The 25,418-nt window shown below is 35.6% G+C and overlaps 3 protein-coding genes across 4 annotated transcripts; all 3 read right to left on the bottom strand.

The window, feature by feature from the left end:
- Positions 1-668: 668 nt before the first annotated feature.
- LOC112734141 (probable WRKY transcription factor 57) lies at positions 669-5,270 on the bottom strand. Of its 2 annotated transcripts, none has more exons than XM_072228098.1 (4): positions 4,757-5,270; positions 2,787-2,927; positions 1,090-1,531; positions 669-992 (listed from the first exon to the last, which is right to left on the bottom strand). In XM_072228098.1, exons 1-3 carry the CDS (start codon positions 5,008-5,010, stop codon positions 1,108-1,110), a joined length of 819 nt encoding a protein of 272 aa, XP_072084199.1. In that variant the 5' UTR covers positions 5,011-5,270; the 3' UTR covers positions 669-992; positions 1,090-1,107. The 2 variants fall into 2 exon arrangements, with proteins under 2 accessions (XP_072084199.1, XP_072084200.1); XM_072228099.1 differs by having other exon boundaries at positions 669-979; positions 4,757-5,242.
- An 8,985-nt stretch (positions 5,271-14,255) lies between these two features.
- Positions 14,256-20,334, bottom strand: LOC112734140 (alpha-1,4 glucan phosphorylase L-2 isozyme, chloroplastic/amyloplastic). Its single transcript, XM_029291785.2, has 15 exons — positions 19,813-20,334; positions 19,237-19,466; positions 19,047-19,148; positions 18,425-18,601; positions 17,978-18,253; positions 17,445-17,682; positions 17,255-17,397; positions 16,646-17,113; positions 16,410-16,562; positions 16,104-16,232; positions 15,652-15,888; positions 15,468-15,544; positions 15,202-15,388; positions 14,916-15,116; positions 14,256-14,833 (listed from the first exon to the last, which is right to left on the bottom strand). Exons 1-15 carry the CDS (start codon positions 20,027-20,029, stop codon positions 14,717-14,719), a joined length of 2,952 nt encoding a protein of 983 aa, XP_029147618.1. The 5' UTR covers positions 20,030-20,334; the 3' UTR covers positions 14,256-14,716.
- A 365-nt stretch (positions 20,335-20,699) lies between these two features.
- Positions 20,700-23,731, bottom strand: LOC112734138 (probable inactive purple acid phosphatase 9). Its single transcript, XM_025783353.3, has 2 exons — positions 22,762-23,731; positions 20,700-22,243 (listed from the first exon to the last, which is right to left on the bottom strand). The coding sequence occupies exons 1-2, from the start codon at positions 23,515-23,517 to the stop codon at positions 20,966-20,968; spliced, it is 2,034 nt and encodes a 677-aa protein (XP_025639138.1). The 5' UTR covers positions 23,518-23,731; the 3' UTR covers positions 20,700-20,965.
- Between the last annotated feature and the right edge of the window lie 1,687 nt (positions 23,732-25,418).

Here is a 25,418-nt window from a genome sequence, read left to right as displayed (position 1 = left end):
AATGGTGCATGCACGTTAATCGTATTTTCATGAGTAAACTCGGCTAGGTAAAATTTACTCTGAAAAAAACTGAGATAGCTAAAAAAGAATGAACAGTGAATACACAGAGTTTAATTTTTTGGGTCATGCATGACTTTTATTGGTCTGTTAGACTGTTACTTACTTGAAGGGAAACCATACATCTAACCATATAACTCATTCTTGGATCATGACTTTTATGGTAGCATGTCATTTAATGTATTTTCTCTTTGAAAGGGACTAGTCTTTTATATTTTTAATTTGTAATGTAAAAAGCAATTATAAGCACTCCATCTCGGTTCATATTATTTCTCATGTAAAAGATTTTATTTTGAATGCATATATATAAATTAGGCGTCTTAAAAATATAGGAATACTTTTCAATAGAATATCTTCATAAAGATTTTACATCCATTAAATAACAATAATTCCAATTAACTTCGATCTAATACAATGATAGAACTATATATTGGTCAAATGAATGCAGGTTTTGTTGTAAACGATCACTTAAAACACACGCTACTTGGCATCAAATCATACTTTCGGCTAAGATGTTTTAAGTGAATGGGTGGTTAGCATCATGAAGTGGGTTCCAGTCAAGATAAGGTTGCTAGGCCAATCGCTTAGATTAGATATTAAAAGAGCGCTAATTATGTCTTCAATAATCTCAATAATATAATTAATCACCCCAATAATTAAGATTGAACTACCATCAATTATATGGTGCCTATCCAAGTATCCCCATATATATAACATATTATGAAAGCCTTTATTACCATCATTATTTGGAATATATTGGTCTTTTGTCTAATATATATATATATAATCTATATATATATCTACCATTATCTACTTATAAAGTTTAGAGATTCTACTTACTTTCTCTTCAAGTTGCATTGAAATCTTAAAGCCATGTTGTCGATCTCCCGAAATTAAACCCACCTATCCGGCCCCCAACTAGCTAGTAATAACAACTAACACGCACAATTAAAAATTGTAAAATATAGATAATGTGAAATATATACTCTATAGGATATATAATAATGTATATATAATATAATATATAAATACCATTCTATATTAGCCTCCTCATCCGTTACGCATTTGCCTAGGCAGAAGAATATCTCCAAGTAGTCCATCATCTGTGGGTAGCTCTTCTGGGGTTGATGAATCTGCCAATGTAATGCTGCGTCTTCCATTGTAATTATCATTATTGTGTGATTGACAATAAGGATCATCAGAAACACTACTACTAATAAGTGTGTTTTCTTCAGGTAATTGATCAATTGGATAATAGAAGTGTGACATATTTCCAAGAGAAAATTGAGTTGCAAATGTGGATTTTTGATTACTACTAAGCATGCCACTTAGTTGTCGGTGGTGGTGGAATGTCCCTACGGAGTGGTGGCAGTGTTGGCCTTCATATGTGGTTATCACAATAGTTGGGTCCTCCGAGGAGCGTTCCACCCTTTTCTTCACACTGCAGTTGTTGTTTGTGCAACGATAGTAGCTCCTGTATAGGATAGTTGTTCATCTTCAAGTACATTGTTTATCACATTAACATGATCAAATTATGCTACTGATTTTGCTTTTAATTTGATTGCAAACAAATACGTGTTTATATATATGCTTTATATGTATTATAGATAAATTGACTTGCTGCATGTTGGTGATAACTATATATGGAAGGAGAACTGCTAGGGAGCAGCTCACTACTCACTCATGTGGCAGTTAGTAACCGTCATAGGAAGTTATTATAGACGGTTAGGAGTTTGTTACTGATCTAACCAATATATAAACGAATTAACACAACTTAAATGTTGAGGACTGAGGAGAGTTAGAAAGAATCTTTTATGAAATTAATAAGTGTCATGTCCATAATTTTAATTTATATGACCTTCAGATAGAGCATTTTGTTTATCACTTCATTTACAGATGGAAGATTAAAAGATAAATAAAGTTAAAAATCAAGACACATGATATGGGGCTAGTTAAAAATAAACCTTACTTGCAAGGCAATTTTAAAAGTGATGCAGGACGGGACAATGGATTTAAGATGTAACCGCCGTACTATGGTATTCATACTTAGCTTCTAAAATATAAATAATATATTTGTCTTTTCTTTTCCCCCCACCCTATTATTACATATTCGATATTATATGACAGATACCACCTTTCGATTTATTGTTTTATGTTTGTTCTTCTTACACTTGCTTCACTTGATTATTGTCATCATGTTGTATATGTTGTAATTAATATGGTAATGACTTTGTATTATACAACATTGGTCATATACTCGTATGATTATTGTATAATGTAACAGTTAATTTTGTGATATAATTTTCAAAAGAATTTCTTAGCCTATTTAATTGGGAAAAAGTTTAAAACGGATATATAGATGATTAGGATAGTGCATGCTCTAAAGTTTCTTTGCAGTAGGTGAGGTGTGTTGTATTAATATGGTTCCTTCTAAAGGTTGTATTAGTAAGGGTTTTAGACTTACCCATCCTCGTGCTTGACTACTATTGATGATATAGCTTTACAAAATATAAGAATATATAAAAAGCATGTTTAGATTAGGTTAGCTTTAGAAAAGTTTGATTTTCTTTCAAATCGGAAGAAGTCTTTTCATCATAACAACTTTTGAACAAAAAATATATTAAGCATGGTTCAGTACTTGTTTTTCAAACAAAAGATTTGGAGTTATTCAAAACTTTATCCTCGTGTGAATAATAAATTAAAAACAAAAAATGAATGTTCATACAAACCTGGGGAATGGACTATTTTTAACTGCCTTCTGGCCGTACTTTCGCCATCTGTAGCCATCTTCAAGATGATCGGTTTCACTCTTAGTCATAAAAGCAAACCGTGGCTGCTTCATTCGTTTCTGCTTCTTCTTACTTCTACTCCTGTAAATTAAATTAAAGCTAAGTAGCCATAAATTAACCACCATGCACCCCACAAACATATATATACAAGGGAACAGGTGAACGGCCAAAATGATTAATTGAAGTACAAATAACCATATATATGATTAGGGAAGTTATGAGGAACCAATGGAATATTTGTACAATGTGTACAATAGAGGTTTATGGAGTATTAGAGATATAATTATTAGTGTTACCTTTTTCCATCAGCTGAAACTTTTGGGATGAGTGGTATCATGATATGGTATTAGAGCGCTAGATCCGAAAAGTTAAGAGTTCGATCTTTGATAAACCCCAAAATCAGTTTAAGCTTTTGGAAAGGTGTTTATTATCCCTAGTACGTCGATGGTTATTCTAGATAGTACGGGACATATGATTATTCAATGTTGGAAGTTCCGGTGACGATAGTTAATTATCATCATCCTTTATTTATTTTTTTCTTTATGATATCTTTAAATGCTTCGATGGAGTTAGCGTCACTTCAAAAACTCCCAAATCAGTAGCAATGCACCAAAACATGACTCGAGTGAAGAAATTAAATGTGACCAAAATCTTTCAGTTATAAATTAATGATTTCACGCTAATTCCACCACAATAAACCTGACGTTCAGGTTAAAATCATACCAATAAAATTAAAATTTCTGTTTGTATAAAATTAAAGTAGCCTGCACGGAAAGGCCAGAATATTCAAATGTATATGTAAAAGCTATAAACCGTGTGTATTGCATTATTTAGGGCCGAAAGACACATAATATAATAAAATAATAACCAATAAATTGTGATTTGTGTCCATGGCAGCCATTATGGCATTATCTACTTATTATATATTGGTGCCATCTATAAAATAAGAAGCATGTAAAATATGGACCACAAAAAAGGAAAAAGTAGAAGTAGAGACCCCCCTTATAACTATGGACACAAGCAAGCATTATTTATTTGGTGCAAATTAACATCATGTACAGAATATAGCACACATAGCATAGCATAGCATATCTTATATATACCTAGCTAGAAACTCGTCCATTCATGCAATCATGCACATACATACAAATTATAAACAAATAATGATGCAATGCAACTACTTGGAATTAATCTGAACAATTATATATACAGTGCAAAACTAGTTAGCTAGCACAACAGCATCAGGAGTGAAAGGAGGCCCAATAATGAATTAATGATTAACTAAGCTGCGCTGTTAATAATTAAAAATGGAATAATAATAATAATAATCTATCATAAATTGTGAAATCACTAAATCAGCAAAGTTAATAATGTATAAAAGCATGAAGTGGAGTGGTGGATGGCTAGCCGTCAAGTACGGCACTCCCGCCGCAATAATCGCGGTGCCCGTGATTTTGAGGACGTCATCATACCAAAAAGCATCGTCCCTTTTTCTTTTTCATTTTCTTGCTTTCATTTGAAGCCAACAACAATTTCAAATAATGATAATAAAAATAACAGTCGATCTACTTTCAAATTCAATCAGTAATACTCTTAATTATTTATATGAAGTATATATGAAAACATAAAATATATTAAAAAATATAAATAACATTTTTATAAAATGAATAATTCGGAACAAAAATCAAAATCAGTATGAGCAGTCAGTGAACTACTAGAGCGGGTGGCTAGAACATGTATTTGTACGGACGGTGGCTGCACTGCTTCCGAAAAAACAAAACTAATTAATTAGATTCCGATTTGGTTAGTTAGTTATGTGTGCATAGCATTTTTCGCTTGCGTTTAGACCCCTAAATTTTAGGTTAATTACAACTTAACCTCAGTGAAGAAAGGAATTAAAGGCGACTTACGGTGGTTTCTCTTTGTCGAGCTGTTTCCCGTCGGAGGCGATCGAACTCTCCGGCGGATCCTCAGCTGAGCTTGAAGACGGCGATTGATTATTGTTGTTGCTGTTGTTCTCCGGCGGCAGACACATGGTGTCGCCTTCTTCTCCTCCGATCCAGTCAAAGTCGGCGAGCATGTTGGTGCTGTCGGTGACGGCGGAGAAAAAATAAGAGGCGTCGGATTGTTCCGGTGGCGGCGGAGGCTTTTGGCAGGGTTCCATGCGTAAAGTAATACTGGTCCGTACGTGTGGTGTTGCTATGTATGTAGAAGAGAGAGAGAGAGAGAGAGGAGAGAGAAAATTAGGGTTTTGGTTGCGATTGGTGAGGGAGCAATGAGGAGGATGGGAGGGTGTATTTTAAAGAAGGTTTTGAAAGCTTTGTCTCCTTAATTAGTACAGAGGCCAAACATAAAGGAGAAGAGTTATCTCTCATATGACTCTTGATCCATGAGATAAGATGTTAGCTAGGCTTTTAAGACAACAATATCTAATTTGTTTTTAGTGTATGTATATATTCATTAATTAATCACTGATTATTTTAGGGTCATAGATGATTAAAAACGAAACTCTTTCCCCGAAATTAAAAAACTTAATTACACACTAGTCATTAGTCAATTGTATTGTAGTGTTAAAGTGGATAGAAGATGCACGACGCCAATATATATGGCTTAGACAAATGAAGAAAAGAATATAAATATATATTATAATTTTATATTCAGCAAAACTATTTAGCCAAGAAAATTTGTTGTTATGTGCCCTTTAATTGAAATTATGTCATATTTAATGGCTATATACCTGTTTAAATTAGTTAACGATGTTCAAATTTTCTAAGAATTAATTGGCAATAATAATATCTAACCATGATATATATTTTTATGTGGATAAAATATTTTTTATTTTAAAATTAAATTTAAAAAGAAAGACTTGTATAGTTGTATTATATGAGTAATAAAATCAAATGTTAAAAATTATAAATCAAACGTGTGAAAGTTTGTAAGCTAATGAAATCAAAGACAAGAGAACCGTATAATTTAGATTATTTAATTTGTTCCTATGTTGTCTGTATTAATTAGAATCACTAATTTGTTATTTCAAAAATATTGCATGCATATTTAACAATAAATCATTAAATTAGTTATTATATATTATTTTAATATATTTTTAATAAATATTCTATATTTTATATAAATAATTAATTAATAATTAATTTGTTATGTACTTAAAAGTTGTTTTAAAATTAGCGCTATACTCTCACCGGCCGCTTAGCGGGCTAATGTCCGATGAAGCGTCTTACTAATTCTCATTTCTATATTATTATTATTATCTATACAGTAATTATTATTATCCATTGACTCTAGTAGAATTCCTAATTTTAATCTCAATTTTACTCTCATTTATAATAAAAATAAAACCACGATTTTTTTATTTTCTCTCTTACATTTTTTAGCCGCACTGTTTAGTATCATTTCTAACTATCTCAATTTCTCCGTCACTCGGTCATTATATGATTTGTTTATTATACTCGAATTTCCGATGTTTAAATTTTAGAATGATTGGATAATAAAATAAAATATTTAAAATGTAAGAAAAATAAACATTCAAAAATTAAAAAAAATCTAAAATTATTAAAAAAAAACATCTAAAACCTAAAAAAAAATATCTAAGACTTATAAAAAAGACACATCTAAAACTGTGAAAAAAAAACATCTAATACCTAAAAAAAGAAGAACGTGGATGAAAAAGAGGAAACGCCAAGGATTAGAAAGCGTAGTAGCAAGAGGAGTTGTATGCGAAAAACGCGGCAGCGTGACAAGGGGAATTAGAGGAGAATGTTGCGGCGTCACAACGAAAGGACTTGGATGCGGAGGGTGTGGCGGTGGGGCAAGAGAAGTTGAAGGAAGAGGACGCAGCGTCGTGACAAGAGGAGTTCGATGAGAAAGGGCGTGGCGAGACAAGTTAGTGGGAGACGTCGCGGCGTGAGAAGTTGGAAAGGGAGAGTACACGTTTTTTTTTTTATCGCAAATCTAGTTTTTTTTTTAATTATATTTTTGAAAAAGTTAAGTATATACTTTATCTACAATAATATATTCACGATCGGAGCTTAATGTTGAACAAAGAAACAATGCCCCCAAATTAAAAATTTTAATGTATAAAGATTACTAACTTTTATATTAACCCTCCTTTAATTTTAATTTTTTTTAATTATATTTTTATATTGGTCCATCTTAAGAATTATGCTAACTCTGTCCTAAATATAGTAATTATCTTATTACTTTTTTTTTCTTTTAAAACAAAGATAGAGAGAGAGAGAGAGTATTATTATGTAGATATAACTAAAATATTAATGTGTCTATTAATTTATTATTATTTTTATTAAATAATAATAATAAATGTAAGATTAGTTAACCTAATAAGTATTTTTATTTTGAACTAATAATTTTGAGTCTAAATATTATAAATAATAAAAGTATTTATAGTATTTTAATATAGTACTTAGAGGGGGTGGTGGACTGCGGATTGGTCCAACCAGCTATTACATATAGACATGGTCACTTATATTATGAACTTATTATTGGTCCATCCTGTAATAATTAATTAACTACTATACATCCCCGCCATGCACATGCATGATACATGCACAATAATAATCCTTCATTTCGTGGAACTTTTCTGTCCTCCCATATTAACTTCAACTTTATCCTTCGCCGACATAAATTAACAATATATAAGTTTGGATCCGTAATATATCATGGTATGTACAACAATATATTTATGCTTTGCTTATATTCATGTGCAATTGTAAGTTTAGGGTGTTCAGAAGAGAGTGATTATGATGAGTATATGCATTAAATGATTATTTAAATAGGAAAAACGTGATCACGTCGATGTATGGTTCTTCACTTCTTCCATAACCTTTTAACACAAATTTTTTCCGGGTTAGTTGAAATAAAGTTGCTTAATTTTAAAGTAATATTAGAAATTTTAAATGTATTTAGAGTGTTATTTATTTTAACTTGTTTGTCTGCAATACATCCACCGTCGAATATGATAATTTATTTCTCGTTGAATTATAAATCCCTAGATAAGTGAGACATTAGTCATGACTTAAATCCTAGTTCTTATATAAATTAAAGTCCTAATAAATCAAGGTACATTATTTGATTTGAACTTAACAGTATTGACAGTTGACAACATTTAGTGGTTATTAATTGATTAATTAAATCCATTTACCACTACCACAATATGATGCATGCTTCCATATGGGTGGTCCAATTCATTCTTGTCACACTTACGGATGATACATTATTATGGATGATGACACATTAGGGCAACAGCCATGGACGTGGGCCAACATCAACTTGTTCATATCTATCAACTTGTTTGTAATCTTAGCTTAACGGAAGCATTCATTATCTTAGCTAAAAATTTTGGTAACTATATTTTTACTGGATTGTTTTAATTTATAGATATAATATTAAATACTTGAGTCACTTAACCTCTAAGTTTGATAATAAATAGTTAGAGTAATTTAAGTTAGGAGCTGATATGTGCCTGATCAGTTAGTCATGTTGATAATTATATTAGATGACACCTCAGCAAATTGGTTACTAGTTTGTTAGAAGGGTGCTGATCTAATGCAGCTAAGGTGTAGTGTAGGTGTTGTATATATATGTATTTGCAACTCACCTGTAAAGTGTGATTCACCATTTTATGCTATTAGGTATTTTGCAATTGTGCCTTTCTCTCTGGTTTTCTCTCACAGAAAGTGCAGCTACTCACACTTGCAACACCTTCAACATGGTGCGGTGAGCGTGGAGTGTGGCAAGCACTGAGATTCAGATTGAGGAAGGTGCAGCCTAATCTGAAATCTTGCCAATTTTGCAAGAGCTCAGTTATGCGAATGGTGATCCAAATTCCTTTCTTCTCGATCCAGATTCTGTATCTCGTTCCAAACTGAAATTTCTTTGAGTTCCTTTTCAATTCAGCGTGTGATTCATCTAATTTCAATTTGAGTTTAATCCGTTGAATTTCTTTCTTTCTCCATCTAATTTCTCAAGTCAAATTCATTCTCTCTTTCTGTCTTTCTTCTCTTCCTACAAACTTATACGATAGAGCTTGATGAGAGTGCGCCGCCTCACACTCTCTGTAACTGTGAGAAGGTGACTCCGATCAACGAGATTGTAGGAAGAAGGTTAATCACTGAGGCTTCTGTCAATCGACGTTGCTGGAAGGTGCGATGGAAGGTGTAAATGCAGAAGCGTTCATGAATTTTCTGAATCAGCTCACAACATTTCAAGCGAGCATTAGCAAGAAGAGTACCAAACCGAATCAGGATCCAGAGAGCATCTATTACCTTCATCCCTCTGAGAGCACTGGTATTCCTCTTACTACTGTTATTCTCGATGGTAAAAACTATGGTGATTGGAGTAGATCTGTGCTGTGGGGACTGAAAGGGAAGAACAAGATGAAATTTATTGATGGTAGTTTGCCTAAGCCTAATAAAGATGATGAAACCTTTGAGGCATGGGATAGGTGTAACACTTACGTCGTAGCTTGGATAAACCTTTCCCTTAGTCCAGACATAGCTAGAAGTGTTGTTTGGAACAATGTGGCCAGCAATCTGTGGAGTGAATTGAAGCACCGATACTATCAAGGAGACAGATTTAGGGTGGCAGAGTTGCAAGAAGAGTTGTTTGCTATCAAGCAAGGGGACCTAGATGTAACTAAGTATTTCACAAAGTTGAAATCCATTTGGGAAGATCTTGACAGTTTTAGAGCTATACCCGATTGCGAATGTTCAAACAAGTGTAATTGTGGCTTAAGTGTGATGCGACAATATCGAGTAGAGGATCATGTAACACGATTCTTGAGAGGGCTGAATGAGCAATACTCCACCGTTAGATCTCAAATCATGTTGTTGGATCCTCTCCCTGATGTAACCACTGTGTTGTCCATGTTGACACAGCAGGAACGACAATTTCAGAATCCAGATGCCGCTTCAGACATCAAAATTGCATATGCTGCCATTCCCTCGAACACTGCAGGATCCTTTCAAGGCAGAGGGAGAGGGAGGGGCAGAGGTGGACGATCCCAAGGTGGTAGAAGTCAGGGAGGGAAAGGCAGACCACAATGCTCCTATTGCGGAAAGCTTGGCCACAGTGTTGACGTATGTTATAAGAAACACGGATTGCCACCACATTTAAGAGGTAAAAATGCTGCAGATGAAAATGGAAGCTTTGCAGCAGCAATGAACACTGAGAGTGAATCAAGAAAACTCAGTGAGCACGACAATTCATCGCGTTCCTCCCATTTAGAGAGAGTTGGAAGTGACACACTGGAGTTCACCCTTGAGCAAAAGCAAGCATTGCTCACTCTTCTCAACAAGATTCATGGAGAGCAGCCTCATAGCATCAACGTGACAGCATCAAAGGTTTCACCCGAGTTGCCTCATCAAGGTAATTCGGTGCATACACCAATCCTTCATCTAGGAAAGTTGGTAACAGTCATGCATTTTAAAACAAGCATTAATGCATTGAATATTTCTTCAAACAAGTTCTCATCCTGGGTAATCGATACTGGTGCAACTGACCATGTATCCCATTGCCTTAATGATTTTTTCACATATAAAGAAATAGCTCCTGTGATAATTAAATTGCCCAATGGGGCTTGGACTACAAGTAGAATCATGGGAACTATTGTTTTCTCAAACAAACTGTTACTGCACAATGCCCTTTACATCCCATCTTTCAATTTCAAGCTCATTTCTGTTTCAAAACTCACCTCTGCATTGCATTGCCAAATGAACTTTACTGACATAAGGTGTGAGATACAGGATCGGAGCTCGATGAGGATGATTGGAGCAGCTAGAGAAAATGGTGGTCTCTACATATTAAATAAAGAGGCTTTAAAACTCCCCAAGCCAAGTACACACGTATGTTCGGTTGTAAGCAATAATCACAGGCAAGATCGCTGCATTTGGCACTACAGGTTGGGTCACTTGCCAAATGATAGACTAATAAAGATGAAGAGAGACTTCTCCTTCATCTCATTTGATAAGGCAGCAGCACCATGTGATGCTTGCCATCTAGCTAAACAGAAAAGACATCCTTTTCCTGTAAGTAGTTCTGACCCAACTCAATTGTTTGAGCTTGTACACATAGACATTTGGGGGCCACTTAGAGTGCCATCCACCAGTGGACATCGTTACTTTCTAACCATTGTAGAAAATAAATCAAGATATACTTGGGTGTACTTGATGAAATTGAAGTCTGAAGTATGCAATTTAGTTCAACATTTCATCACTTTCATACAAACTCAATTCAACAAATCTATCAAAATCATTCGGACTGACAATGGTCCAGAATTTCTCATGGAATCTTTTTTTGCTAAAACTGGAATTTTGCATCAAACTTCCTGTGTTGAGACTCCTCAACAAAATGGGATAGTAGAACGAAAACACCAACATATTCTTAACATCACCAGAGCTATACTATTTCAATCTCAAGTCCCACATTGTTTTTGGAATTTTGCTGTTAAGCATGCTGTTTTCTTAATGAATAGGATTTCTTCTACTTTTCTCAAGGACAAGTCTCCTTTTCAAATATTGCATCAATCTTTCCCTGATCTAATGACCCTAAAGGTCTTTGGTTGCTTGGCCTATGCCAGCACCATCAATGCTCACAGGTCCAAGCTGGATCCTCGAGCCAGGAAATGTGCTTTCCTTGGATTTAGGGAGGGGACAAAAGGATATGTTTTAATTGACTTAAAATCCAAAGAAATTTTTGTTTCTAGAAATGTGGAATTTTACGAAAACCATTTTCCTTTTGCACAAGATAAAAACAATCATGCATCAACATTAGAATTAGAAATAAATAAAACCATTGCACCACCTGCACTAAGACCTGAAACATTGGAATTGGACCATGGCCCTTCTTCCTACAAGCACACGAGTGACTCATCGAGAGTCACTGAAGGTGACTCAACAAATCAAAGGGAAAATACCCAAGAACTAGCCAGGGAAAACTCACAACTAAGATACTCTGAACATAATGTACAAAGGAAATCCACAAGGGAGAGAAAGCCACCAGCTTATCTAAAGGATTTTGTTTGTATGAGCACCACCATTGACAAAGCTAATCCAAATCAAACCATCAACGATAAAGTCAGGTATCCAATGTCAAACTTTGTGTCTTATGAATCTCTTTCTGCATTACATAAAGCATATTCACTTGCACTAACCAATGATATCGAGCCAAAGTGTTATGAGGAGGCGGTGTTACAACCCTGTTGGCAAGATGCGATCAATGCTGAGCTTAAGGCTCTTAAAATGAACAAAACGTGGAGGCTTACAACTCTGCCTCATGGGAAGAAAGCGATTGGAAGTAAGTGGGTCTTCAAGATAAAACACAACCCGGACGGTTCGATAGAAAGGTACAAGGCACGGTTAGTAGCAAAAGGGTACACACAGGTGGCCGGTATTGATTATCTAGACACATTTAGCCCAGTGGTAAAACTGAAAACACTAAGGATTGTGCTAGCCTTGGCTGCCATGAAAGGTTGGATGCTTAAACAAGTTGATGTAAATACTGCATTCTTGCATGGCGTACTCAAGGAGGAGGTTTACATGAGGCCACCACAAGGTTTGGAAATTGAAGATGGGAAGGTGTGTAAGCTGGAAAAATCGCTGTATGGACTCAAGCAGGCTAGTCGGCAATGGAACCACATGCTACATTCTGTCTTGGTAGAAGCTGGATACACCAGGTCAGCATCAGACCATTGCTTGTTCACGAAAGGGACAGAATCTGGTTTTACAGCACTGCTGGTCTATGTGGATGACTTAGTGATAGCTGGAAATGATGAAAAGGAAATCGATCGAATTAAGAGGATCTTGGATGAGAAATTCAAGATCAAGGACATAGGAGATTTGAAGTTCTTTCTAGGGATGGAAGTTGCAAGATCAAAGAAAGGTATTGCTCTCTATCAAAGAAAGTATGTGATGGACTTGTTAAAAGACACAAGATTTGAAGGTTGCAAACCAATAAGAACACCATTGGATTATATCGTGAAGCTGTCCAGAGAAAGAGGAGAACCACTGAAGGATCATTCAGCTTATAGGAAGCTAGTTGGGAGGCTCTTGTACTTAGCTAACACCAGACCTGATATAAGTTACGCAGTTGGAAAGCTCAGTCAGTTTTTGGACTGCCCAACCACACAGCACATGCAGGCAGCACATCATGTGCTCAGGTACTTAAAAGGAGCCCCAGCAGCAGGGTTGTTTTTCACATCAGAACCAGATTTCAATCTGACTGGGTTCTCAGATTCGGACTGGGCAGCATGCCCAGACACTAGGAAATCAATTTCAGCCTATTGTTTCTACCTGGGAAACTCACTCATAACATGGAAGAGTAAAAAGCAATTGACAGTGGCTTCATCATCCTCCGAGGCAGAGTATCGAGCATTAGCGAGTGCGACTAGAGAGGCACAATGGATTAGTTACATCTTGAAGGATCTGCATATCCCTCTTACCAAGGCTATCAACATCTTCTGTGATAGTCAGTCAGCAATATACATAGCATCTAACCCTGTGTTCCATGAGAGGACGAAACACATAGAGGTGGATTGTCATGTGGTGAGGAATAAAGTTCAAGAGGGACTCATTCATTTGCTACCCATCTCAACCTATGAGCAAGTGGCTGATTTGCTTACCAAAGCACTTGCACCAACCGTGTTTAGTAGGCTCCGAGATAAACTAGGCATGCTGAACATATACGCTCCTAACTTAAGGGAGGGTGTCACTTAACCTCTAAGTTTGATAATAAATAGTTAGAGTAATTTAAGTTAGGAGCTGATATGTGCCTGATCAGTTAGTCATGTTGATAATTATATTAGATGACACCTCAGCAAATTGGTTACTAGTTTGTTAGAAGGGTGCTGATCTAATGCAGCTAAGGTGTAGTGTAGGTGTTGTATATATATGTATTTGCAACTCACCTGTAAAGTGTGATTCACCATTTTATGCTATTAGGTATTTTGCAATTGTGCCTTTCTCTCTGGTTTTCTCTCACAGAAAGTGCAGCTACTCACACTTGCAACACCTTCAACAATATGCAAAGAAAAAGGAAAAGAAATAAGAAAGCGTTCCACTAATGTTGCAGCATGAAGATAATCCAGGTGGGTCACCTTATTTCCGAAAGCATATAAATTTCGTGGATGAAAATACTGAACCTAGATTTTTTAAAAAAAAAAATGATAATTTCCATTATGAATTATTTCTCTTGTGTGTTACTAGTAAAATAGAATGATTACACTTACAAATATAGTGGAGACAAAGGCCAAGAATCTTCAACAACCACGCCATGTTCCCTTTGTGGAAGGCCTATATGAAAATGACATTTGGAACCGTTTGCTATTAAAAGAAGTAGGTCTTTGCAAATTGCATTACAGTTACAGATATAAGTCATCATGTATGTGTGTATCTTTTCTTTTGCTGAACTATTTAGCTATAGATCATACTGATACAAGTTAGGGTCTTAGTTTTGATGGTGCTTTTAATAAATTATACCTTGTCCAAGTTATAACTTATTATAAAGTTTTGTTTACATGACTAAATTTACAAAGTGTAATAAAAAATCCCTATGTAATCTAGTAGAAACTTACATATAGTTATTTTTATATGAAATTGATACTTGAGAACCGTAGATGATTTAACAAATTTGACTAAATAATCATCTAACGATTTTCAATTTTCAACTTTACAGAAAGATAACTGTACAAGTCTTCACCTCGTGTAATCTTTTCTAAAAATTGTTAATTACAAAAGTAATAACCATTATTTTGCATCAAAATTCACCCTAATTATAAACAGTTTGAGAGCAACAGAAACCAAAAATAACCCAGAAGGAAGAAACAATTAGGCACATGAAACTTTTCAAGGCAGGAAAAGTGGTTGAATTCTCCAAATGTCTCTGGCATATTGATGAATAGTCCGGTCACTGCTGAATTTGTATGAACCGGCTGTGTTCAAGATTGACATTCTTGTCCACCTCTGCATAATATAACATCAAAGTAAATTCACACAATTACATTAACTAGATGAAAAAATGTTATATATATCAGTCTTAACTAACCTTTTGATCTCGATATGCTATGTCGATGGCGTCTTGGCAGTCCAAGTAGCTAGGGAAGTCCTTTCCAACAAGGAAGTAATCAGCACGACCATACCCTTCATTCCCTTCCAAGGACCCAATCAATTCTTCATAGTTGTAGCTTCCAAAAACACCACTCCTTACATATGCCTTTACTTCTTCAAAACGTGGATCTGCTACAAACTGCATATAGTGTGCAAGAGGATTGTGATTATCAGAAACTAATAATGCATAGCATAGCAGATTGGCAGAGTATGATGATGCTTACCTTTCCCTCTGCTCTTTCTTTTCGCAGCGTAGAGATTTCGTGAGCACGCGCGCCAAAGAGGAAGAAGTTATCTTCTCCAACTTCTTCCCTTATTTCAACATTAGCCCCATCAAGAGTTCCAATAAGTAAGCATCCATTCATTGCAAACTTCATGTTGCTTGTTCCACTGGCCTCCATACCAGCCGTGCTAAACAAGAAACACACACAGAATGATGATAACAATAAGGTATCATGTAATTTCAATTGAAAAGTTTGTTATTTATTACCTGATGTGCTGCGACAACTCGCTGCCAGGAATTAGCATTTCGGCCACACTGACATTGTAATCAGGAACAAATACAACCTAAACATTAAGAAAAGCTCCAAGATTTAATAATGTTAGTTCTTGATTGTTATTTTAGCATTTACTTGGGAAGGACTATGTAATGAACAGTACATATTTACATATACCTTTAATAGGTCTCCAATCTCTGGATCATGATTGATTGTGGCTCCTACATCTGTGATGAATTTTACAATTCTCTTGGCTTGAACATATGTTGCAAATGCTTTCCCTCCGAAAATACAAACTCGTGGAACAAAACTTTGTTTCCTTTCCTCATCACTCATTTCTTTCATCTTTTTGTAGCGATAAACGATTCCCAAGATATTCAGTAACTGCCGTTTGTATTCATGAATGCGCTTCACCTGAAAATCCATGAATTGAAGTGTGAAACTAGACATTCTGTTGGAATTCTAATGGCCGCGTCAATAGTCCAAGTAGGATTTCATTCAATACATACAAATCTCTGAATTACACTCAACTTGTTTTAGATTCAACATCTGTTACCATAAAAAGGTGAAGATAAACATTCCAAAACAGGACAAGAAAGAAACAAAGTGGTTGGTGGCAGAAAACCAACCTGTACATCAAACATTGCATTTGAACTAACATCATAACCAGTTCTTTCCTTGATAAATGATGCAACCTTAATCTTGTTCCTTCTCTTTGATTCCATCCATTCTGATTGTAAATCCTCATTATCTGCAAACTGTTAAAACATTCATGCATAAGAAAATACTGTTATTCAAATTGACTAGTGACATCTGATCAATGAATCACCCATCTATAATGCTTTGTTGTCACCATGATGTTATGAATACTAGTCACGCATTTACTTACATTCATTAACATACATTATTCATAACACTTAGCTAAGTTAATTTACCTTGCGAAGTATAGCCAATTTCTCAATATCTGTGACCCAGTCCTCTGTTCCAATCCACTTGGTTATGATTTTACTAAGATCAGGATTGCAAAAGCGGATCCATCTTCTTGGGGTCACCCCATTTGTTTTATTCTGGAACTTTTCAGGCCACATCTGCACAAAAAGTAAATAATAAAGAAACATGGTGATTGTAATTGTTGACAAACACAGAGAGAAAACTCTGTTTATATTGTTACCTCGTAGAAATCATTGAAAACTTCCTGTTTTACAATCTCACTGTGAATCTCAGCTACTCCATTCACAGAAAAACCACCTACAACGCATAGATTAGCCATGCGAACCATTTTTGGCTGTTTTGAATCAACTTTGAATGTCCATGTTGTTTTCTTTTCGGTATCCTCTTCCACAGATGGCTCTTCTTCGCCATCATCTTCTTCCGGTTCTTCTTTCCCTACTTCGTCTTCGTCTTCTTCCACTTCTTTGGCTTCTGCTTCTTCTTCCTTCTCTTCTGTTGCCTTTATATCAGTATCAATAACATCTCTTTCCTCTATAGGATCAGTATCAGGAATCTCTATTGAGCTATTAATCAGCTCAACCACTGAGTTAGGCAACTCAATGTTCTCCAGTATTCTCATCTTTCTGAGCTTTTGATCCAACAAGTCAAGGTCATTCATCCCATACTCAGATATAATTTCATGTATGAACTGGTTAAAAACGTATAATTGCATAACATTAGACATAGATTTCGTAAAGAATTATGAAATGACATGTGTGTAGGCACAAGAGCAAAGAACTATATAAGTATATAACATGATAAAAAATTACCATAAGTTCTAAGACATTACCACTTCATCAGTTTTTCTTATTATCTCCACGTGTCGAGGAAGCAAATCCTGCAGAAGTTTCAAACTCCATTTCTCTAGTGCCTCAGGTAGAACTGTGTGATTTGTGTAAGCAACGGTTCTAACATAAGAGCCATCAAAACAAAAAAAAATAAGATCAAATAGTAGTCAATTCGGATATTTAGTATCAGCTTATATCTTACATCCATCAATATTCTAATCAACTCTGGAATGCAGAGTGTTGGGTGAGTATCATTCATTTGGACCACCACTTTATCCGGGAAAGTATCCCAATCAATGGCCTTTCCTGATCTCTTTTCGAAACGAGCAATAATATCCTGGAGAGAGGCCGAGCATAAGGTATACTGTTGCTTCAATCGTAGAGTCTTCCCTTCAATCGATTCGTCCCCAGGGTATAATACATAGCAGATCTGAATGCAATATAGCACAAAAGCTCACTAGTTATTTATGCAGACAGTTCATTTAACTTGCTGTATATAGATGAAACGAAACTTTTCGGATGAATTGTACATGAGTTTGAGATGCAAGAGCAATTCAAAACAAGCAAATATGATTTTCCTTATATCTATGTGCTGCACTTCTCAGTTAACTTGTGGACAGATAGAACTTTCAGAATGCAACTTTGAATTTCACAGGAGGATATTCACTAAGCATAGATGAATTGCAAGATTATAAATTCTGAACAGAATAAAAGCTTCCAGAGACCTTCTCTGCATTCTTCAGAGCAGTATATGCTTTGTCATGATCCCCAGCATTGTAAGCTCGCAAATCGAACTCTTCAGGTGAAACTTTAGTGGACCACAACCTCAAGTTTATAGTGGTTCTAGTTTTGTATCCTGGTATTGGAACATCATAAGCAACTGCCATGATATTTTCTCCTCCAATCCATTCTTTTCTTCCATCTGGCCCTGAAGTAATTTCTCCATAGAATTTAACCGGATAAGAAACATCGTTTCTAGGAATTTCCCAGGGATTTCCCATCTGTAAATAGATACTTTCTACATTAGAACTTGTGACTTACAGAAACTAATAGTCCTGCACTGCATATATCCCTTATTATATTGATAAAAGAATTCAAGAACTGTGAATGCATTTTTCTTACACAAATATGATAAATGAATCACCTATGAATTGACGCATATATGTAAATACCTCGAGCCAGCTTTCAGCAACTTCCTCTTGACCATCCTTTGTTATAAGTTGTTTGAACAAACCATACTTGTATCTTAGCCCATAACCCCATGCAGGGTAATTCAATGTTGCCAAGGAGTCCAAAAAGCAAGAAGCAAGGCGGCCTAATCCTCCGTTCCCAAGGGCAGCATCTGGCTCCTGTGGATTGGATTATACATCAATTTACTCTATAATAAAGCCCAACAAATTACTGAATACTGACAGTAGGCAGTAGCTCCATAAAAATGCAAAGCTAAAGGCCTTTACGTGGTTTAGTAATTACTTGTTTTTTTTTTTTTTTTTTTTGTGAATAAATTTCCATACAAGAATATATTTTGACTTATAAATTTCTATATGAAACTGTTCTTATTGTCTTGAGAAGGCCATGCTTATAGATAGCAATTGAAAGTATATTGGATAATAACATCTGAAATCATCAGAATGACATGCAACAATTTTGTGAAATGGGCACAATGAAGCATTAATCCTTGTCAAATTACTCTTAATGCTACCAGAAAAGCTAAACTGATAAGACTCAAATCACTTGGACTTTCTAATGCGAAACAAAACATCACAGCTATGGAGAGAAAAAAGATTTTTAGACCTGATTAGCCACATTCTCTAAATTGTGTCCCAGCTTTCTTAGAGCCTCAGAATAAGGGCCTGAAAGTTGTAAATTTCCAATTGCATTTAGCAATGCCCTACCCTGCACAATTATAATAGCTTAAAAAAAGTTGGTTAAACATCTTTGCTGAAAAATGAATCTGCCTCAACAGTGAAAATTCAATATAAACCTGTAGATACTCCATGGACATATAGTAAGCTTGCTTAACATTCATCCTCTCATAATATTCATACGTTGCATTCCAGTTTATGATGAGGGAATCACGGACACTCTCTGCAGTCGCATAGAATGCTTTACTTAGCTGAAACTTCTCCGGAGAGAAAGACGGGGTGAACTCGGCATGATACTTAATGCTTGCAGCAATAGATGCAGAATCTGGCACAAATTTATCTAAAGTTTCTGCAAGTGTTAAGCATGAATGAGTTAGCACTTTAGTCATATATGCATAAAATAACAAACAATGTTGTAGCCCAGTATTATAAATTGAAAAGTTTTAGTTCATAGAAACATAAAATCTGAATGAACAAACACCTAATGCCAACATCTAACAAGAGGTTTCAACATTTGTACCATCAAAATACTATATCATTTGAAAAATTTGATCACTATTCAATGCAAATTGATAGGGGAAAAGATAATATGAATTCTGCATTTTCCGAATATTGTATTCGGAATGAAAAGAGCTCAACCGAAGAAGTAAAGCAAGCGAAAAAGCATGAGAAAATGACAGCAGGCAGGAAGCAACCTTGTTCAGTGAGTGGTTCATTCTGTTCCTGCTTTTTATCACTGGCAACATTCTTCACACATAATTTTCTTACTACCCTTCTGGAACTGCACTTCCTGATGAGAAACAAGTGGCCAATATTGTTTCTTTGACTGAAACCAGTGAAGCTTGATTTGGAATTGGAGTGTAAAGATGAATTGGAATGCCTGCAGATTGTTGAGAAGGGTAGAGCTGCCATAGCTGCAATGACTACAAGGCTTTCATTAAGTGAAAGAGGAAGTGTGTTTGTCTTCTTATCTTTATTTTAATATCTTGGAGTTTGAAGACAGTGCTTACTTCATGTTGAAAACGAGCCAAAATATGAGCTTTGTCGTTATCCCTAATTCCCTACTACTTTTGTGACAATAGTTGGTTTGATTGGTCCTTCTCCTTCAAGATTATGAGGCATCATGTCCCTGCTTTGAACCAGTTAATTACCAAATGATCCCTCAGATATTTCTGGGTTTCAGCCTCAACTATTTACCAATTTGGGTGTTTTAGCATTTCCTTGTCCACATATGATTCTACATAGCTTATTGTCCGAATATGCAAGTTGGACATTCCTTCTGAAACTGTTGGAATTCATGGATATCATGTCAGTTAATCAATGATCTGAGAGTACTCTGTAAATACTAAGCTAGCCAATTTGAAGAATAAATTTTCAACTTCCAAAATTTTCTGTATTCATTCCTCCTCCATTCATGAACATGGATGCCGTTGTGGTTGAAGTACCCTCACCATTTGGGGTTTGTAAAACTACCACCTTTCAGATGTCGCCACTTTTTGTGCACCCAAGAAACAAAATTAATAAATAAAATAACAAAGAAAAACTTTGAAAAGTGAAAAAAAAAAAGGGTAAAAAACAATGGTTTCACTTGAGAATCGATTCGACCCAAAGAAGGGCAGACACAAAATCCCTTTATTTTTCATTGGCATCATTATTCATCTAACTCATTTTGAATATAATACAAACACAATCCACCAAAGGTTGCCTTAAATGGCACACTGCAGTAAAATTACATATGTACAAGCTTACGTGTATAATCAAACGAATAGCATCGAAAAGGTATCATCTCACAATTCCAAACCTTCATGTTTCATCTAAAAAGTGGAAAACACAACACTAAAATATGGTTCAACTTTCCTCAGTCTTCAAGGGACTCCAGTTACTCCTGGCACCAGGCTTCTTCTTGGCATGTGAAACAAAGCCAACGATGTAACCCATAAAGGCCCCAAGCACCAATACGCTTCCTCCCTCGACATACCACGACAGTGGCGATTTCACAATCTCACTTTTAACACCACCAATAGCTGCATCCTTATCCTTATCCTCATGACCACTGAAAACTTCACCAGATGCCAGAATTTCCACTGTGTCATGCACCTCGCCATCATGATTTCCGACGTAAGAAAGTACAAGCTTTTCTTTTGTAGCTAGTAGTCTAGTGTATCCAAACTCCCCACCACGGTATAGAGATCGTGCCGGCTGAGGAAAGATTGGGTCATTAGGATGGTCTGGTCTAGGTTCCCATATGGGTTGCCAATCTTGCCCTGCCATGCCGATCACGATGTGAATGGTAAATGCTCCTTTGTTCCCTTCTTTCCGATGCACACTGGTGCTACAAGTGAAGTTACTCAGCGGACAAAATCTCTCGTATCTATGAACATGACCCCAGAGAGCAAGGGTCACATTGTTATTCACAAGCAGTGGCTCTAAGTGCTCGAGCATCTTTCCTCTTAATCCTGCATCCCTAATTTCATTGCTTGTTGTGTACATGGGTCGGTGCCCCTGGACAATTACGAAAGGGGTCTTCTTTCTGTCAACAGATTCCAGATCACGCTTTAAGAAGCTATATTGTTTGCTCCCAGGAAGGAAATTTGTCTCTGTGGAGATATATACAAAATGTACTACCCCCATATCAAATGAATAATAGAGATTCTGAGTTGCAGGGCTAGCCGTTCCTGTTAGTTCCGAGGAGTTTCCAGGCATATTGAACCGCAAACTGTAGGGTACCCCGCACTCACCACCTCCATCTGTTCCATAAGTGGCCCAATCAGGTTTCCACGGCTGTAAAGGCCAGTCATACTCATGATTGCCAATGCAAACATGGTATGCCAATTTGCTAGCAACAGGTTCAATCTGAGTGAAGAAATGATCCCACAACCACGCATAACCTCTTGCATAACTAATGTCCCCAATGTGTGAGACAAAGGCAGGCTTGTCGCCTAGCGCTTCAATATCGCGTTGGATCCACTTCATGGTTGATATGCTTTCATCTTGCGTTCGTATAAATGTACGATATGAAGTAGCCGTTCCCATGTCTCCAAAGAGGAAAGCTATCGTTTCATCTGAATCACTATTCCTTGACACAAAGCTATGAGTTGCACTCCAACCTCCCTCATCATTTCCAACCTGATACAGAGAAAATACCATGATGTATTTAATAATGAGGTTCTGCCTGCCACATACTATAAGGATTTGTCTCCAAAAGACAGTGCAAATTCATGAAAGTGCTGCATAAATACCCACTACCGACTATGATAATTACCCTATTGGTTAATAATGGATAGAAATTATCATCATAATAATGTAATGCTCCCCGAATTTGTGATAATCAATTGCTATTGGAGAAACTCCTCTAAAGTGCGGGATTAATCAGCATTGTTATTACCCATTTATATCCATTTCCAAAACTAAACGTTCTTGTTAGTAATGGAAAGAATAGAATAGTAGAGAGCTAAAACCAATATTCGTAATAAATCAAACGCAATAATTCAACTCATAAACCTCAAACACTACCATTATGCACCATTATAACTCATCTCTTAAACTACGTATCTATAAATAAAATATCGATCAATTGCAGCAAAATTAATTAAATTCTCAAATTTAACAGAAATCAGAAAAGTGGAAAATTTAAAAATAAAAACCTTGTAATGGTATTTGACCCCTTTCTTCAAACCAATCATGAGAGCATCGTGGATGTAGCCAGGGTCCCTCCAGCCAACACTGGTGTTCGCCGGCGCGTGGCACATGTGCTCCCTCTCGTACCTCCTCACGCGCGCAACCGCCACGCGCTCCAACTTCCCCTCGCTCTCACCGTACTTAACGTAAGTCTCCCTCGGCTCCTTAGTCACATACATAACCCTCATCGCATCGACCTCATCGGCGAACGACAAATGGATCTGCATCGGTCCACGACCCGCCCGGAATCCAACCTCGCCGGAGAACGCCATCATGTGCTTCGTCTGCGGTAGCGGGTTGTGGTCGTGGTCCTGGTGCTTCGGGTTGATCTCTTCCCTGGTCCACCGGAAGATCCGGAAGGAGTAGTTGGATCGGAGGTCGACGAGGGGGAAGGTGAGGGAACCCTCGCCGGATTGCCATGAAGGCGAATCAGAGAGGAATTGGTAGCCAATGAAGTTGTCGTGGGCGGCGGTGGGAGGGGAGTAGATGCCGAGCCAGTCGAGGTCGGAGGGGGTAGGAACGCCGGACCAGCGGACGGTGATGTTGTCGACGGAGTTGGAGAGTGTGGTGGGCGTGGCGGTTAGGGTTGGGGCGGATCGGGTCGGGTCAGAATTCGATATTAGGATTAGGAACGGGAAGATGATGAGAGAGAGTGTTGTGTGGTGAATCATTTTTATTTGTTTTTTCTTTTCTTTTGTGTGTTTGCTTTGGATTATGAACATGCATTGTTTTCATTCAATGGATTAATTCATTTTATGAATTTAATGATTGTGATTATGTTGATGACTGCATCATTGATGATTTTGGTAGGAGATAAGATACTTTATTTTTCCGAAAGCATCGTTCAATGGCATATTCTTCATGTCAAAACTATGAAAAAAGGTGCCACGTACAAGCAATATCATAAGAGTTTTTCAACCAAATAAAATGAAAGATATTTTTTAAGATTTTTATCATTTTATGTAGTACCTTTCTCTTCTACCAATTTAGTAAAAAAGTAATACAAAAATAAATTGTGACATCTTGCCAAAAATTTAGTACTTAACTATTTATTGCATGTATTACACATTAAAAAAATTAAATTATATATAATATATATTTATACACAAATATATAATAATTATATATCAAATTATACTATTTTACTGAGATTTAATATTGTCGATACATCAAATTGTACTATTCTGTTAAATTTTAAAATATATAGATATCTTTTAAATATTTTTTTTTTGTAGATTGTATAATTAAATTTTTAAATAAATATTTTTTGAACTCTATAAATATAACAAATATGTCCAATTAAATTAAGAGTAAATACCATTTCCGATCCTTAACCATTTGTCCGATGGACTTCTCATCTCCTAAGAAATCTAAACATCCAAATCGGTCCCTATCTACTTTGATATATGTATATTTCAATCGCTGGTTAGGGACCGAAAATGGCATTTACTCAAAGTAGATAGGGACTGAAACGTACATATATCAAAGTAGATGACTGATTTGGATGTTTAGATTTCTTAGGAAGTGAAAAGTTCATCGGACAAATAGTTAGAAACTAGAAAAGACATTTACTCATTAAATTTGCTTAAATATTTATAAAAAAAATGCTATATGCACATTATTAAAAAACAACTTCTATATATTTGTATATTATATAGTGTTTAATTTATATATATATATATATATATATATATATATATATATATATTTTAATATAAATTTACACAAATAGTTAATCTAATGATTGATTTTTAGTATATATATATATATATATAGTATGATTTAGAATTAAAAATTAACTATAAAATTAATTATTATATTAGTGTTTAATTTATTTTTTATATGTATTTTATATTAATAGTTGATTGAATGGTTGACTTTTATAATATATCTTTCAGCATTTTTTTTTTTCTCTCTTGAGGGAACCAAGTCGTTGTATTACTATATCTTTCTAAAAGATATACTATAAAATACACCGCTTAAGTCCTTTTTTATAAGAAAGCTTCCTAAACTTAGAACCTTGAAATAAACTAAATTTTTGAAATGCAAAAGTGAAACCGTATTACAATTTACGCATGATGGGATATTAATATTACTAGCAAAGAGCTATATAATTTACATAAACATATAAAGTTCGTGACTGAATTTGATTCGAGATGTATTGTATGGGTCACATATTGCTGACACACACAATGAATTAATTAATTAATTAATATTGAGCCGAGAAGAGAGGTCCCTTATTAGCTTTGTCACACTCAAACAATTTATATCACTTCATGTGTCTCTTGCTCCTCCCCATTGCATTTAATATTCTTTTTCTTTCTCTCTTATTCACATCATCACTCTCCAATTTTCTCCATTTACCATTTACTCTCTTAAGTCTATACTCATACAAGAGATACAGAGCAACATCATCATCATCATCATCATCATCATGAAGAGGTCTCTTTCTTCTTCTTCTTCTTCTGATCTAGGCATCATTTTCACTTCCAACTGCTTCTTCAAGTTGCATACTATCATCTTTCTCTTCTTATTTGTCTCCTCAGCAAACTGTAGGCTTCAAAGCACTACCCCTCTTGTTCCATCATCATCACCACCTCCCATAACTTCATCAAGAAACAAC

Source organism: Arachis hypogaea, chromosome 3, assembly GCF_003086295.3.
Source record: "Arachis hypogaea cultivar Tifrunner chromosome 3, arahy.Tifrunner.gnm2.J5K5, whole genome shotgun sequence".
Classification (NCBI taxonomy): Eukaryota; Viridiplantae; Streptophyta; class Magnoliopsida; order Fabales; family Fabaceae; genus Arachis; species Arachis hypogaea.
The sequence above is the reverse complement of the archived record's forward strand: the minus strand, read 5'-3'. Positions and strand labels throughout refer to the sequence as shown.